We start from the raw sequence: 15,035 nt of genomic DNA, 5'->3' as shown, positions 1-15,035 counted from the left end.
AAAGAAACGTTGACAGTATGGCCTGATGAGAATTACGCACAAGGAGTTGGGAACCTCGACAGAGGACACTCACCTCGAGCGGAGAGTGAGGGCGAGCCTACCGGAGAGCTGACCCAGGCTGGTTCTCCAAGGGCAGAGGTGTGAGGAAAACAGGAAGATCTGAAGCCGGGAGCGGATGCTTGACACGAGCGAGCTCTGGAGAGATGAAGGAACCGGGTAGGCGCAGGGCCCTTCTTCCCCTGAGGCTGAGGGAGAAAGACAAGGGAGGCAGACAGGCTTGTGGGAGGGGGTGGGGCTGAGGGAGCTGGCAGGGGCCTGACTTCTCTGGGTTATTCCGGGGAGCAAGGGGTAGGGGATGGAGAGCGTGGTGAAGTCTCCAATCAGCCACACGAGGCCCTCTGGCTGGGCATGCGCAGAAGGCTGCCTGCGGTCCGGGGTTCCAGACAGGCGAATCGATCCCCAGGGAGTGGGTGTAGCAGGGAGCTGCGGGTACAGGGGAGAAAGTGGGTGGAGTTGCGGCGGGCTGGGGACCTGCTGAGAGCAGGGGGCAGAGAAAATGGAGGCCCAGGAACCTGCACAGTCCTGAGGCCGCAGAAGCCAGGCTGAGAGATCACAGGTGAGGAAACTGGAGTTGCTGGGAGTGTAAAATGGTGCAGCCGCTGTGTGAAATGTTGGCGGTTCCTCAAAAAGGTTAAGAATTACTGTATAATTCAGCGAGTTTACTTCTAGGTATACATCCCAAAGAACTGCAAGCCGGGACTCAGATACTTACACACCAATGTCCACAGCGGCATCGTTCACAAGAGCCAAAAGATAGAAACAACTCACTTATCCAACAGATTAATGGATAACCGAAATGTGGTGTAGAATGTTAACTCAGTCTTCAAAAGGAAGGGAGTTCTGACACATGCTAGAACATAGATGAACCTTGCAAACATTGAGTGAATTAAGCCAGACCATTAGAAGGGCAAATATTGTATGATTCCACTCACGTGAGGTAGCTAGAAAAGGCAAATTCAGAGAAAATAGAAGGATGGTTGCCAAGCGAGGGGTGGGGGGGTGTAGGTGGGAGTTTTTGTTTCATGGGTACAGACCTTCTGTAGGGGATGATGAAAGTTCTAGAAATAGCTAGTGGTGATGTTTGCACAACACTGTGAATGTAATTAATGCGACTAAATGTACAGTTTAAAGAGGTTAGAATGGTCAATTTTATGTCATGTGCATTTTACCACACAAAAAAAATTTTTTTTAAAGTGCTGGAAGGAAGGAGGATAGGAGTTTCTCATGGTGAGGGCCAGGGCAGGGTGGGAGAGCTCCAGGGGGCAGTCCTGCGGAGGCCCTGGTGATGAGGCCAGTGAGCTAGGAACTGAAGTCTGGTGAGAGGGCAGGGCCTGGGTGCAGAGGGTGGCCTCGCCCCAAGCCCACATCCGGATGCACGTCGGGAAACTCTCAGGACAGCAGACAACAGCAAAACCTTAGGCCTCAGATGTCGCTGTACATAAATGACTTACAAAAGAGGTTGCTTGTAACAATAACCTCTTCAGTCTTAGAACTGGTCTGGTTCTAGAATAAATAAGTGTGCCAGGCCGAGTGTACAGTGATTCCAAACAGTTTAATGTAATTCCAAGACAAAGTGTGATTACATTTCTACACATATACAATATGCATATGTGAGTTTACAAATTTTAATTAATAAGTCGTTTCACCTCAGAGACCGAAAAAATGATCAAAAAGAAACTGTGAGTAACAAGCTATAACATAGTTCACCACAATGGGACCCCCCCCTTCTCACCCTACAGTTAGTAATATTACAATTAAAATAACTATATTCTTCTATAATTTTTTTCTGTTAAAATCATCTCATAAATTTACAATGCTATTATTAGTTTCCAAGACTAATATAAATTCACTCCATTTTTCTACAACGAAAATGATCATTAATTTAGAAGCACACGACGTCATGATGAAAAACACAAGCATTTTAGTAGCAAGGACTTGATCAGTTAAGAATTATTTTTCTTGTAAAACATTCTAAAGCCAAGTAAAATATCCATTCTTATAACATACCTATAATATGAGACTAAGGAATAGGTTACATATAGGCCTACAACACATTGGTTTGTCTTTAAAAAAAAAAGTAGACATTTATAAATAAAAAAAGAAAAGAGGACAATTCACATAGGAAAAAGAGGTACACGAGAAAATACTGTTGCACGCAATAATTTTCACAAAGATTAACATGGATTAACACTTTTTATTACAGAAACCATACAGTGAAGGAACACAACAGACCAGGGCTTCCATAGGGTAGTTGAGCTGAGATGACCTGGCAGAGAAAGATCTGGGCGAGATGACCCGGGGAGGGGCCACGTTCCTCAGACCGGTGACCGAGTCTCACCGGGTCTCCTGTTCCCTGTTCTCATTCTGGGGAGTGAGTCTTTCTGTCCAGAGTGTCCTGAATTCACGGGCTGTTGAAAGGTAAACATTTCAACAGATCCGTTCTCTTCCCATCCTAATGGATACCATATTTGGAAATGTGATATATCAGAGGCTGCAGCTCAATACATGTGGTCAAAGCAAAACGGAATGGAAAATTCCAGTCATTCTGATGTGTTGCCCCTCTCACTCATCTATGCTGGGGACCCAGAGAGAGCAGTGGTACCCTTCAGGGCCACCTGCCTCCGCTGTGCAGGAGCGAAGGTGCAGCCCGGGCCATCCCGGGCCCGTCTGAGACGCCCATGCTGACTCCGACTTCTGAAAGTTCCTCTTCCCCCTCATCCGTAAAGCTATACTTCTCCTATCAGAAATTTGGTTTGATATATATATACACAAACATATATATCAACAGCTACATCTATACAGTGATTCTACTAGACTAGAAATTCTGCTGCCCCAAAGTATGATTTCCTGGCCTGCTTCATTTGGTTAAAAAAATGCACACAAAGAGGATGAGGAGATGCTTTGGAGACCGGAAATGATTGTGCCCTGGAAAAGCCACAGAAGGAAGTTTTCAGGGAGCGGTAACACAACAGCGGAAGGGTGAGACGTGTAAGGGAGAGTGAGACGGTGGGGAGAAACCAGGCAGCGTGGAGGCGGCCAACAGGAGTACCTGCAGGAAGGGAGGCGGGGGTCGGGGGTGGGGTGGGGCCGCTTTAGGATCCATTCAGAAGTCACAGAAAGCTACAAAGGATGCGCATGGTCAAGTCACGTTCCAATTCCCAAGTTCTTCCTTATAACCTGAGCCAAACTATTAAAATAATCATAATCATAATCACAATAAATCCATCACCCCTTCAACCAATATCGAACAGGGAGGCAAGACCACCACTCACAGGGATAAATGGGTCCTTCTTTCTGGTTCTTGAGAGCTTCCTAGGGGTCCTGGGTGCCTGGGTGTGGGGCGGTGGTGACAGCAAGGTGGAGGCCAAGGTGGCCATGGAGACAGTGACCCAACACAGGAAGGGGGCGGCAGCACTAGGAGGCTCGTGTGGAGACTCGCTAAATGGAACTAGAGAGCGAAGGCAGAGCCCTATTCTATTTACTAAAAAAAAAAAAATAAAGCCAATTTCTATGCCTCTATTTTTATGATTAAGCCCCAAAGACAAGGACATAAAATTCATTTGGTTAATTAAAACACAGGAAAAAAGAAACCAAACAAACAGAAGAAAGTAGGAGTAGAATTAGGAGGGGCAAAAAGCAAAAGATTTTACAATGATGATTCTAACAACAAAACTGTAATAAGAACATACTACCAACAGAGTTCACAGGGAAAAAGCAAGTGCATTGAGAACAACCACCAGTTCCCTGCCTGGTTCCAAGTGTTTTGCAGTTTTCGAGGTGTTATCTGCTAAAGGGATGCCCTTTAGCTCACAGCAGGTCCTCTGCACTAAGGCTGTGGCACAAGAGAAAAGAAATTAACCAAAACTCTTAGGGACACTGGCACCTTCCAGGCTGTTCCTGCAGGACGATGGGCCCCCTCTCAATCATCATCTCCACTTGGATGGGTCTGCCCCTCCCCCGTGCCCCTCAGTCCCCAGCCCCCTGTTCCGGCTCACCAGCACTAAGAATCTCTAGGAAACAATCTAGGTCCCGCCTCCTGCTGACCAAGGCTTCAAACTGAAGTTTGACAAAGAGTAAAAAGTAAACCCATCCTTTTACACTTACTTTGTTTTAAAGGGAAAAAGCAATAAATGACAGCAGGTATTTGGAAAAGCTGACCAATAAATACGGGCACAGGGGTGTGTGACTTTCCCTGCAAAACACCCATCAACATATCGCTGGGGGCCCAGAACTAGCAGCTGCACCGTTGGGGCCACCTGCATCCCAGTGTCTCCCACTGCCTGGTGACTGGAAGTCAGTGGACCGGTGAATAAGGTAAACATTCACATCAAGACAAAGATCGGCAAACCAGGGATCTGTTCTCTCTGCCTCTTCCAAGATGTCAAAGAGAAGGCCTTGAAGATCAGTGTGGATACAACATGGCATGAGATCTCTGAATCTGGCCTGGGCTGTGGGCTCACCCTGTCCCATTAGACCTGGAAATCCTTTCACATTCTCTCGCGTTCACATGGAAACCAGTAATGCAGAGGGAAATGCTCATGTTAGGCTACACAACAGGATGGGTGGAACACACCTGCTGTGGGGGAACATGGCCTCCTACTGAAGAGGTGATTGCTGGGGTTTGAAAGATGTCAGTTATAAACAGAAACTTTCTTTTAAAAGTACCAGTTGAAATGTAAACTATAAAACACTTTAACTATAAAACGTAGCCAGAAATATGCTTAAGTATCCACAGTCAATTATTTAGTTTATGAATTTTAAAATGTGACTCTCTCGATATCTTAGAAGGCTAACAGCATTTTACAGTGGCTAAAAACATATATACTTAACATATGCACTTGAAAATCACATTTGATTACAAAACACAAAGAATAATCTCTTCCTTGGTTTAATTTTTGTTGTGAAGATTAGCTATTTTCAGAGTTCACCTAAGCAACAAGGACCAGGGTATGCATTAATCATTATTTTCAACCCACACAGAATTCATAGTCTTTTAAATCCCAAGATCAAGCTGGCTGATTTCAAAAAAGGCTAAAACCAGGATGAATGCCCACGTTTGAGGTAATTATTGCCATCAGGTCACAGTTTGTGTAAGATAATGTATCTAAAACCTTCTTTTAAAAAAACCTTCAGGTGTTCTGTCAGAATTCCAGAAGACCTATGCAAACCAACCAGGATCTCTGAATCTGATTAGTTGGGTTTGCTTACATTGGAATTAAAGTTCTAGAAGATTCTAGAACTTGTGTAAACTACCTAAGAATTGAGGCAAACAAGCCCGGAGCCAGTCAATAAAGAAGTTTTTAAAATAAAAAAGAAATGAAACTCCACCCCAAACAACTGAGGAGATGCTTCGTGACAAACGGTAATTGTTTTCTAAAAGATTAAAAATCTAATCCTAAAGCATTTCTAAATTCTTGCCCCCTTTCGACCAAAATAAAAATGCTTCTGTATTACTATTCATCTCATACCTCGGCAAGAGACTCTCCTTCCTTATAACCTCAAAGTTGGCTGGTTTTTCTCAGTTGAAACAATGGTTGCCCTCCATTTCTTTGAGAAGTTTATCTCAAAAGAAAACCTTTTGTTCCTCTTTCTAAAAGCCATCTTGTCTTTCTCCTTTTTTTTTTCTTTTCTTTTTTTTTACACAAAGAAAACAGTTCCTGGACACTAGACCCACACATGGTATTTACAAATTTGGTGTGAATCCCGCATCTGGTTCTACCCAGAGCTGAAGAGTGGATCGCTTACAGAGACCAGAGTTGTCATGATATTTATCAGTGCAGTAAAAAATAGCATTTTGAAAAAAATATATACCTTTAGTATTGCCTTTTCTAGAATTAACTATAAGCAAGAAAAAAATTATTTTTTTTTAAAAGAAGGAAAAAAACAACACTTTTTTTTCCCCTTCACTCTGATAAGAGTTTGTTGTAGCAGCAGCACTACGAAAGCTAGTTGGTACACTGGAAAGGAATCGAAAATGAACTCCACTATGACTCAAAAGAAACTCCCCTAAGATTTTCTCTAAAAGTCAAACTGATTCTGCCCCTGCTGCTTGGATCCAATTCGGGAATCCCTCTTCACACAGACCTTCTGCTGAGTTCCACGCACAGGGCAGGGGTGGCATGGGGCCACGTTCCTTCAAGGCTTTTCTGCACACAGACGCCGAGGAGACAGCCGAGGCTGGCACCTGTGAGCACCATTCTGGAGCTGGGCAGGTGCAGGTTCAAGGCCCGGCTCCCCTACTAGCTGTGTGACTCTGGGCAGGTCACCAGCTCCCCAAGCCAGCTGCCCCATCTGTAAAGGGACCACTAATGCAGATTTCATAGGGTTGTTGTGAAGACTAAATGAAACAGGATAAACATGAGTGATTTTCAGCACAGTGTCTGGCACACAGAAAATGGGAGCATCATTAAATAGTTCATTAGAAATACGAGGCCACTCACTGAGGATTATTAAAATGGTTGAAACAAAAGCATATCTCCGTAAAGGTCTGATTGACAAAAAATTTCAGTAGAAACTTGGGGATCTCGGGCCACCATTGTATTTTCTCTCCTTTAACACAAGCTTTCTTAGAGTGTCAGCTTTCTCATCAGCGCCCTCCTCTGTAAATGGGGGTGTTGTAAGTGGCGGGTGTTGTTAATGGGGTGGCTGTGAGGGTTACGTGAGGTCACGCTCACAGAAGGCTGGGTCTGAGCCTGGGGTATTGAAAGCGTTCAGCAAATGTTGGCTGTGACCCACCTGAGGGACACGTCAAGTTTTAGCCAATAAGAGAGACAACATAATGTTCTGCTGCAAGGGTCTGAGATTAGGGGCTCTCAAAGGCTGGCGGGAGGCAAGCTGGGGCATCAGGCAGCTCCCTTCTGGTACAGGTACCCTGAGCAGGGGTGCCCTGCAGGAGGGTCACTGCCCTGGAAACTCTCTTGGAGTCTCGGGAGAAGCACTGGCTGGGAGCTGGCTCTCTGGAACTTCTAGAAGCTGCAAGAATGATGCGGGAAACCTCTCCCAGGTTGGGTCACTGTAGTGGGAAAGGGTGCCAGAAGCCTTGGAAAGGTTTCTACTGCATTTAAGTGTCATTTTGCCATCTCCAATTCTTTACCGACTCTAGTCTGTGGAGATGAGAAGTGAGAGTCCCAGGGATCAGAGCAGAAAAGTACAGACACCCGCGCCCGGCCCCCGCGCGCACCTAAACCCCGACGCAGCCACACTTCCTGGCAGGTCTGCTCTGGTCCATACCCGAGGTAACATGAGATTAGTTAAGCCCACAGCTCCGGGCAGTGCCTCCAGGTTCCCAACAGCAGCAGCAGCATTTAGGGTTACTAACCTCCGCTCCTCTTACAAGATAAGCCGTTTTGAAATAAATGCAAAAGAAAAAAAAAATACAAGTGAGGATAGAGAGGAAAGAGAAAGACAGATGGGATCGCATCAGTGACGAAGTCATTATTGCCCGGAGAAGAAAGAAAGGAACGCCATTCTGTCCATAGCTGGGGTGTCTTTGAGAAGGGTTCTTTGGCTAAAGAAAGGAACACTTTCACTTTCCTTTCCAATTTGGTGAGGACAGCTCTGGCCTGCTCAATTCTGAGGCTTCCCCATCTAAAATCTGTAAGACACACCAGGAAGAGAAGACAGAGACTGGGAGAGAAGCATGCACGGTCCTTGGGGCTGGAATGTTTCGTGGCAGAACGGCTCGTGCTGGCGCTGAGAAGTCCAGGGCCAGGCCTGTGGAAGAAGCCTGGCCTTTCTGTTGAGTCCTCCCTGCTGCTTGAGGGCACCCAGCCAGTCTCTTCTCTCTGTTTTCTGTCCTAGCAGCTACTGACCAGGTCAGCAAGAGCCCCATGCCCCACCCTGCCTGCAGCGCCAGAGACCTCGGGATGAGAGCTGGGGCAAGCCCGTCGACGCACCTCATTTCATCAACCACGGCCCATCAGCAAGAGTTCCTTAAGCCTCCTCATCTCCTTCCTCCAGTTTCCAAGAAAGTCTGCTCCACTCACTCACACACACTCACACAACCCAAATCCTCCAGCACAAGCTTGTTCAAAAATGAGTGTTTGCAATTCCAAAGATCTGGTCAGGGGAAATCCGCCAGTTAGCAGCTGGGCTAATCTCACCTTCCCTTCCTTACCTCCAACAATCTGGTGTTTGGGCGGGTTGAGTCTTCCAGGGTGAAGGGAACAAGGCCAGCTGGCTCCCACAGCCCGCCAACCACTCACCGCCAGTAAGGCCAGAACACACACACAGTCCAGGAGACAACCATCGGTTTGCCCCAACCCTTCTCTTCCCACTGAATTCGATCAACCACATGCTCCACTTCACAGTATTAATTGGCAAAGAGCCTCAGACTCTCCCACCCATCAGCCTGCTCACCCCTTCCCTTGGAAACAGCCAAAACATCATGAAAGAGGCACTACATGCAGAGGCACGGGTGTAAACATCCAGATGGATCAGTAAGACCCCACCGAGCAGAAGCAAATCGACCTATGGTTCCTAAGGCTCCAATTACGAGTTCTCCTTGACCTGTTCTTTTAAAGCTTCCCTTCTTAGCCTTCACACTGCTTCTTCAGTAAAGAAAGATGGAGCCAATTTCAGAGCAGATGATCTAGGTTATTTGTGGTCTAAATCAGGACTAGGTTAGCATTCCTCTACTTGAGAGCTGGATCCTAGGGACAGACATTTTATTGAAACTCAGACTGCAGGATGGGGTGGGAGTTCGGGCAAGCGCTGTGGAGCACACGCAGAGGCTGGCCTCTTGCACTGGGGTCTCTTCCTGAGGCTCTGAGCCCACAGTCATGTGCTTGGGCTGGAAGAGGAAGGCAGGTGGGGATTCGGGGAGGGCGCCCATGTTTGCCGAGCTCCTGTGGGCTGGGCACTGCCTGGTGTCTCCCTTGGTTGGCTTCAGTGAAGCCCATCATTCTGACCCTTCCTTCATCTGGGGCTTGGCAGTTTCTGGGTTTGGTGGGCAGCGTGTGAGCCCCTCAAGCTGATTAAAAAAGCCATCACGCAGCACCGTGCCTGAGGGGCACAGTCGGAGCCCAGTGGGCATAGCTGGGAGGCCCCACTGGACCCCTCTGCTGGCCAACAATTTCAGGGGGGCAGTGGCCCACGTCTGAGGGGCTGCTGGACTTTGTCACTGTTCTTCTAGTCTCCTACCATCCCTCCACCTTTTTTTTCTGACTTGATAGTTTGTCTCTAGAATTGTGTGCTGAGAAGATGTTGGCAGGGGGAGGGAAAGGGGGGACTGAAGAAGTGGGCAGTGTGGTTAGTGAGGGGACAGGAGGCTATCATTTCCCAGGGGAAGGTACCACCTGCCTGGCACCTTCCATCAGCTGTCTCCAGTGGCTTCCAGAAGGGGACAATTATCTCTTCACTGAAGGATATAAGTCAAACTCCTGGTGTGCTGATGGGAAAAGAAGGGACACTGGGAAGAGGGGACACTGGGAAAAGGGCTGGGTCAGCTCTGACCAGAAGGGCTTTTTTCAATTGACAAGTAAATATCAGATGCGAGGGAGGCCCAGGATCTAGTTAGCAGATTTCACAAGTGCAGGGCAGATGGGAGAGGACCACAGCTTAAAAGTTCAGCCCATGAGATGCCTCCTCAGATTTCCTCCGGCCACCGAGAATCTACAAAAATACAGTACTGTTGGTGAGACCACGTTGTCCAGAGCCCAGTTTGGCCTGTATAGAGATAAAGGCTTTGATTCTTCTTCAAACTTTTGTTCTGTGATGGATCTTGGATCTTTCTCAATAGCTTTTTTCTAATTCCTGGATCTTTCCTTTCCTTTTTTTTTTTTTTTTGGTCTGACAAAACTGGACATCTGTATGTCCCTCCTGTCTACTCAGATACTCACAGATACAATAAAATAAATTTAAATATTAAAGAGAAAACATAAAGATACTTGGAATAAATGTGCACTTAAAACCCCAACTAAAGTATCAAAATGATGATTATGATAGTAATTACAACAGTAATAACCAAAATAACTAGTACAATAATATTATCTTTATGAGCAGCATGGAACCTTCATTCCTGATCTGGAAGAAAAGGAAAGAAAATGTCAGGTGAAAGAGTAACTTCCAACTTAAGGAGACAAAATAATCTTCTTTAAACTGGAAGGCTATGTTGTCTTTTCCTGTAAAAGCTCAGACCTAGAAAGGGCTGGAAGTGAACTGTACAAGGGTTCCAGGATGCTACCCAATAAGGCAAAAATGCTGGCTCGTCTGCAGCCGAGACATCTGTAACTGGGCACTGCTGCCCTCTGGACGCCGAAAGGCCAGCACAGAGATGATTCTCCAGGCTGGCGCGGCTCTGGGAGCACCCTGGCTCGTGTGTCCTCCAAAGGCTATACACCCCCTACCCTCTCTGGACGGGCCATTTTCGTGTTGTCTCAGATCGATGGCACTTCCTTATCTCCAGAAGAAGATGTACTGATCGTGACGCCACGAGGGCAGCAACCTGTCCTGCCGCAAACAGCTCCCCGGCTGGGTACCTGGGGGTCTGCTCGAGGGTGCCCCGCCTCCAGTGTTCATGGTGTCCTTCCTTCCTTCCAGCCTAAGGCCTGGACTAAGCTGGTTCCAACCTGGGGACTGATTTCTTTGTAGGGTAAGTAGAATTTATGGTTGGAAAGGGGAAATTTCCAGCGTTATTTCACATTTCACAGCTAAGAGCTAAGGTAAGGGTTTGGCTTCGTTACTGAATTAGGTTTGGATATTACGATAAAATACCTTTCACAGTAGATCGTTAAAGGAGACCACAGAGTGAGGAAGGACAGTGGGGGAGGGTGAGGATGGACTGCTGTCCAAAACTGGGAGCCACCTCTTTGCACTTTGGAAACTTGGCTTTGGGGTCTGTTAAGGACACAGCATCAAGAATCAAACGATTAGGACCACACTTTAAAGCGCCATCTATGACCAGTTAAGGGTCTCCCAACATTCATGCCTTTAGGAGTAATTTGCTATCGACAGAGAAACCCCTCCACCCCGACCCCAACCAGTGTTCAAAGCCTGAGAAAATTTCCAGAATGTATCAAAGGGGCAAAGAGGGCAAAGGGCAAATTTCCTTGGAAACTTAACTGCCCGTGGGAGTGTTTTCCAAAGTGCAGTGTAACACCACCTGGTTACCCTCACACGTGTCCCTCCCTCCAGCTTTCTGCCCACAAGACCCCTCTAAAATCAAAAACAGAGGCATGCCTTGGGTAGGTCTGGGTAATGCGAGGAAGGATTCAGCAGCAAACCACGGGTGGTGGTTGTCTAAGAGGGAGGAGCTGTGAGAGCAAAACCCAGCCGGCGCAGCCGGAGGAGAGCAGGGCAGGGCTATGAGAGTGGAGGGCAGTGGGGGTCTGAGAACAGGGGGCCGGGCTCCAAGTCTCCCCTCCACCCTGCGGACGACCACAGGAAGGTTGTGCCAGGCCTGGAGGCGGGAGGCGGCTCTCCTTGGCCCCTCCCACATCAGGAAGGAGGCAGCTGCCTGGCGAGAGGCCAACACCCCTAAGACACAGATGGGACCTCTGGTCCCACAAATGGCAGAGCTGGTCCCCCGGGAAGAAATAGGTGAGGGTGAAGGGTGGGGAGTCTCTCTTGCTCTGTCTCCAAAGTCACAGTCAACTGAAGTCATCACCATCGTCAGATCTACCCACCACCATCCATCTCCCACATCTCAGGTCCATGGGCTCTCCTAGCCCCTGCCAGCTCCCTGGCCCCCTCTGCTAGCAAACAGCCCAGGAAAGACAAAAGGTATTGAAATAAAATAGAAATTAAAAAAAAAAAAAAAAAAGGAAAGACCAGAGTAAAATGTTACAACAGCACAGAAGAAGGGCCGAGATGACGTGACTCGCCTCAGCCGGCTTCTTGGAGTACCGTGGAAGTAAACCCTCACACCGCGTCCATCGGTCGGTAAGGCACTAGGAGGGAACGATGTAAAACCGAGACTGCAGAGCCGGGGGCGGTGGGTGCCGGGGGGGGCAGGAGGGCAGCACCCACTCACACCCATGTGCACACACCTGGACCACCGCGTGGGTTACATGCCTACATTAGATCACTTTTTGTTTGTGCAAGTACGTTGAGGAATAGTCTATTGGTATTCTTAGGGTAGAACACGAAGCAGAACAATCAGGTGCAGGTGGCTACGTCTACGGGGGTGTTGGCGACAGCCGTGAGCCCTACGCTATGTCACGAGGGACTGATCCAAAGAGAAGAGAAATCTTCAGAAAAGAAAAGAAGCTAAAGTTTGCAACACACATTATTAGTGACACTTGAGGACTATCATTGCTTAGGGATTCATCCAGAGTGCTCAGAAAGAGAAAGTGCACCCTCTCCTGGGCTCCTCCTTCTCGCGGGGTCCTCCTTCAGCACCCCCATCGGTCCTGGCAAGCGAGTCAGAACCCGGTTTTGCCGACCCCAGACCCACCCCCGGTATCAGCCTCCTCAGGCCATGGCCTGACCTTTCTACAGGGCTGCTGACTCTTTAGAGTTCTGGAAAAATCCCTAATTCTTACGTTCAATCATTAAAAATCTATTGGATTTCCGTAGCAGGTGTCCCCGACAGCAAATTCTTAAATGTCACTTGCTGCCATAATGAAAATAATCTTTGAAAAGTTCATAGATAAAGTTCTTCAAAAACCGAGGCCCCCCCTACTTCTGGAATCTTCTGTCACTCTTTCCTTCTCCTTTCCAGTTTGGTGCAGAATGGGTTCGTGAGCTGTGTTTTCTGTTACTGACGTTTTCTTTTTTGTCCTTTTTCTTTTTTTAAAATAAAAAGCATAGATTTCCCCCCTCCTTAAACCCCTTCCTTCCTAAAATGTTCTCTTCTCTGCTCTCAGTCCTCCTACTTCCTAGTTCAAGTTTCATTTGTGTCCCGCCCCTGCCCCCTGCCCCTCCCCTACCCCGTTTGCATTGTTTATGTGCGGCACAAAAAGCCCAGCTCCCACCTCGTCCCTCTCCTCTCCTTCCTCCCCTCTGGCCATCCTCCCTCCCCTCCCCTCCCCTTCCAGTGTTTATATGTAAGGGTACTGGTTGACCTTGGCGGGGCTCAGTGGGTATCCAGTGTAGACGGTGGAAGCTGGAGAGGCGCTGATGTAGGTCTGGTGGGCAAACTGGGCTGGATACTGACTCGGGTGGATGGTGGGCGAGGGCAGGACCCGGGGGCCCATGCTCACGGGGACCTGGTGGACGATGCTGGCCGGGTAGGCAGTGTGCTGCACGGTGTGACGCGCTGAGCCTTGGGAGGCCACCAGGTGGGCCACGGTGCCAGTGGAGCCCAGGGCCGTGGGCGCCGTGTAGGTGTAGAGGTGGGGCTGGGTGGGGAGGTGGGCAGCGGCAGCGGCGGCGGCGGCCAGGTGGGGGTGCACCGTGCCGTGGCTGGGGCTGTTGTGCGGGAAGGAGTACGGAGCCTGCGCCATTGTGGGAGTGATGTAGGCCTGCTGCCTTCGGTGGCTCCCGGTGCGGTCTGCGGTCATGTGCTGCTGAGCCTGGAGAAGGAAAAGCACCAGGAGAGGGCTGCATGGGGGGCTGGATGCATGAAAGGGGAGGAGGAGGGAGAGAGGAGATGGGGAGGAGGGGAGGAAGAGAGGATGAGAGAGGGGAGGAGGGATGGAGGAGGGGAGGAGGCCAGAAGCAGCAGGAGCACTAGAAGATGCCTCCCTTGTGTGCTCAGAAAGTACAAACGAGCCTGGGCTGAGAAGGAATGCCATGTCCCGCTGTCCCCCGGGCTGGTGACACACAGACAAAGCCAGCTGGGAAGGGGCCAGTAGACAGTATGTCTCACAAGGACGTCCTGCAGCTGTGAAATGTCAAAAGGGAGCCCCTCTTTGAGTGACGCCTGCGTTCTCTCTCACCGCGTAGTCCTGTTCCCTGAATCGCAGGCCCTCAGAGCTCTGCTGTTGGAAGTCATGTGCACAAATGACCCCGTCCTCTTTCACCCGGAGAACCTAAGTCATGATGAGGCCTCAGGAGACAGCCGAGGGGCACTGCTTCAGACGAGAGGCTTCTCATCACAAACTCGCCCTTACCTCACCTCTGAGCTTCTAAGGAAACAGGCCCCCGAGTCCACTTTGCAGTTCAGGCCGGAGTGACCCTCTGCACAAGGGGCCAAGCGCTGGCTGCAGACTCTGTCTCAGTTACACTCCAGCTGAACGCCACCCACCTTCTCCATACCCTCCGCCTCTCTCTGGGTTTGGGGTCCTGAGTGTGCAGCCTCCCTCACTGTGACAGTTCAGCAGGCCTGGCTTGGTTGGACTGCAGGTCTGCCCTGGTGTCCTGGCCTGCCTGGGTCAGGAAACTGTTTTACCCTTTGCTGGGCTGAAAAAGCAAGGTGTGGGCCAGCCTGTTTTTAAGCTCTGGCACCACGTCCCTGAGAGCTTCCTATCATCAGACAAGTCATTCTGCCTTGGGCCTATGAATTGGGGATCCCACCTTCCCCACGGCAACCTACAGCAGAAAGGGAACATTAGAGGTCATTTGGAGCACCGCCTGCCATCACTGGAGGGGCTACCACTCTGGGAGGCGAGCAAGGGGCCACCACAGTGCCCTGCTCTGAAGCTAAGAGTTGCGGGGATGAGCTGCGCCCCAGGGCCCATCAGGCGGGGCTTACCTGGCTGAGATTGAGAGGCTGCTGCTGCTGGAAGGGCGGCCCTGGCCGCTGCTGCCGGTAGGCGATGGCTCCGGACGAGCTCCCTGAAGAGTGACCGCTGGTGGAGGTCACGTTGCTGGAGGACTTGGACTTGTAGGAGGACGAGTGGTGACTGGTGTTGACTGTGCCGGGAAGAGGAAGAGGTCACAGATCAGTCATACGTCCTGGGGTGCCCAGAAGACCCTACCCCCCAGGAGACAATGGTGGTCGATCACCCATGAGCCACATCTCCCCCAGACCTAGTGATGATTTTGGCACCAGGGCTGTGGCTTGTTCCACTGGCTGGGAGCAAACATTGCTGGGCTTTTAGAACTACTGTTTGGTGACACTGAGAAGCATCAAGAAAGTCTAACAGAGGGAA

The 15,035-nt window shown here is 49.3% G+C and overlaps 1 protein-coding gene across 10 annotated transcripts in view; it reads right to left on the bottom strand.

Annotated features, from left to right (window-relative positions):
* Positions 1-221: 221 nt before the first annotated feature.
* Positions 222-15,035, bottom strand: part of HIPK2 (homeodomain interacting protein kinase 2) — a 182,937-nt gene continuing 168,123 nt past the window's right edge. For 8 of the 10 annotated variants that reach the window (XM_074366931.1, XM_074366933.1, XM_074366932.1 and 5 more), the window contains 2 exons: positions 14,636-14,796; positions 1,594-13,514 (listed from right to left, as the gene is read on the bottom strand). In XM_074366931.1, the coding sequence (XP_074223032.1) occupies positions 13,041-13,514; positions 14,636-14,796 (635 nt within the window). In that variant the 3' untranslated portion in view covers positions 1,594-13,040. Of the gene's footprint in view, positions 246-1,593; positions 13,515-14,635; positions 14,797-15,035 lie in introns of those variants that run through there. The other 2 variants (XR_012508058.1, XR_012508057.1) reach the window with 2 other exon arrangements.

This window comes from Camelus bactrianus, chromosome 7 (genome assembly GCF_048773025.1).
Source record: "Camelus bactrianus isolate YW-2024 breed Bactrian camel chromosome 7, ASM4877302v1, whole genome shotgun sequence".
Classification (NCBI taxonomy): domain Eukaryota; kingdom Metazoa; phylum Chordata; class Mammalia; order Artiodactyla; family Camelidae; genus Camelus; species Camelus bactrianus.
The sequence above is the reverse complement of the archived record's forward strand: the minus strand, read 5'-3'. Positions and strand labels throughout refer to the sequence as shown.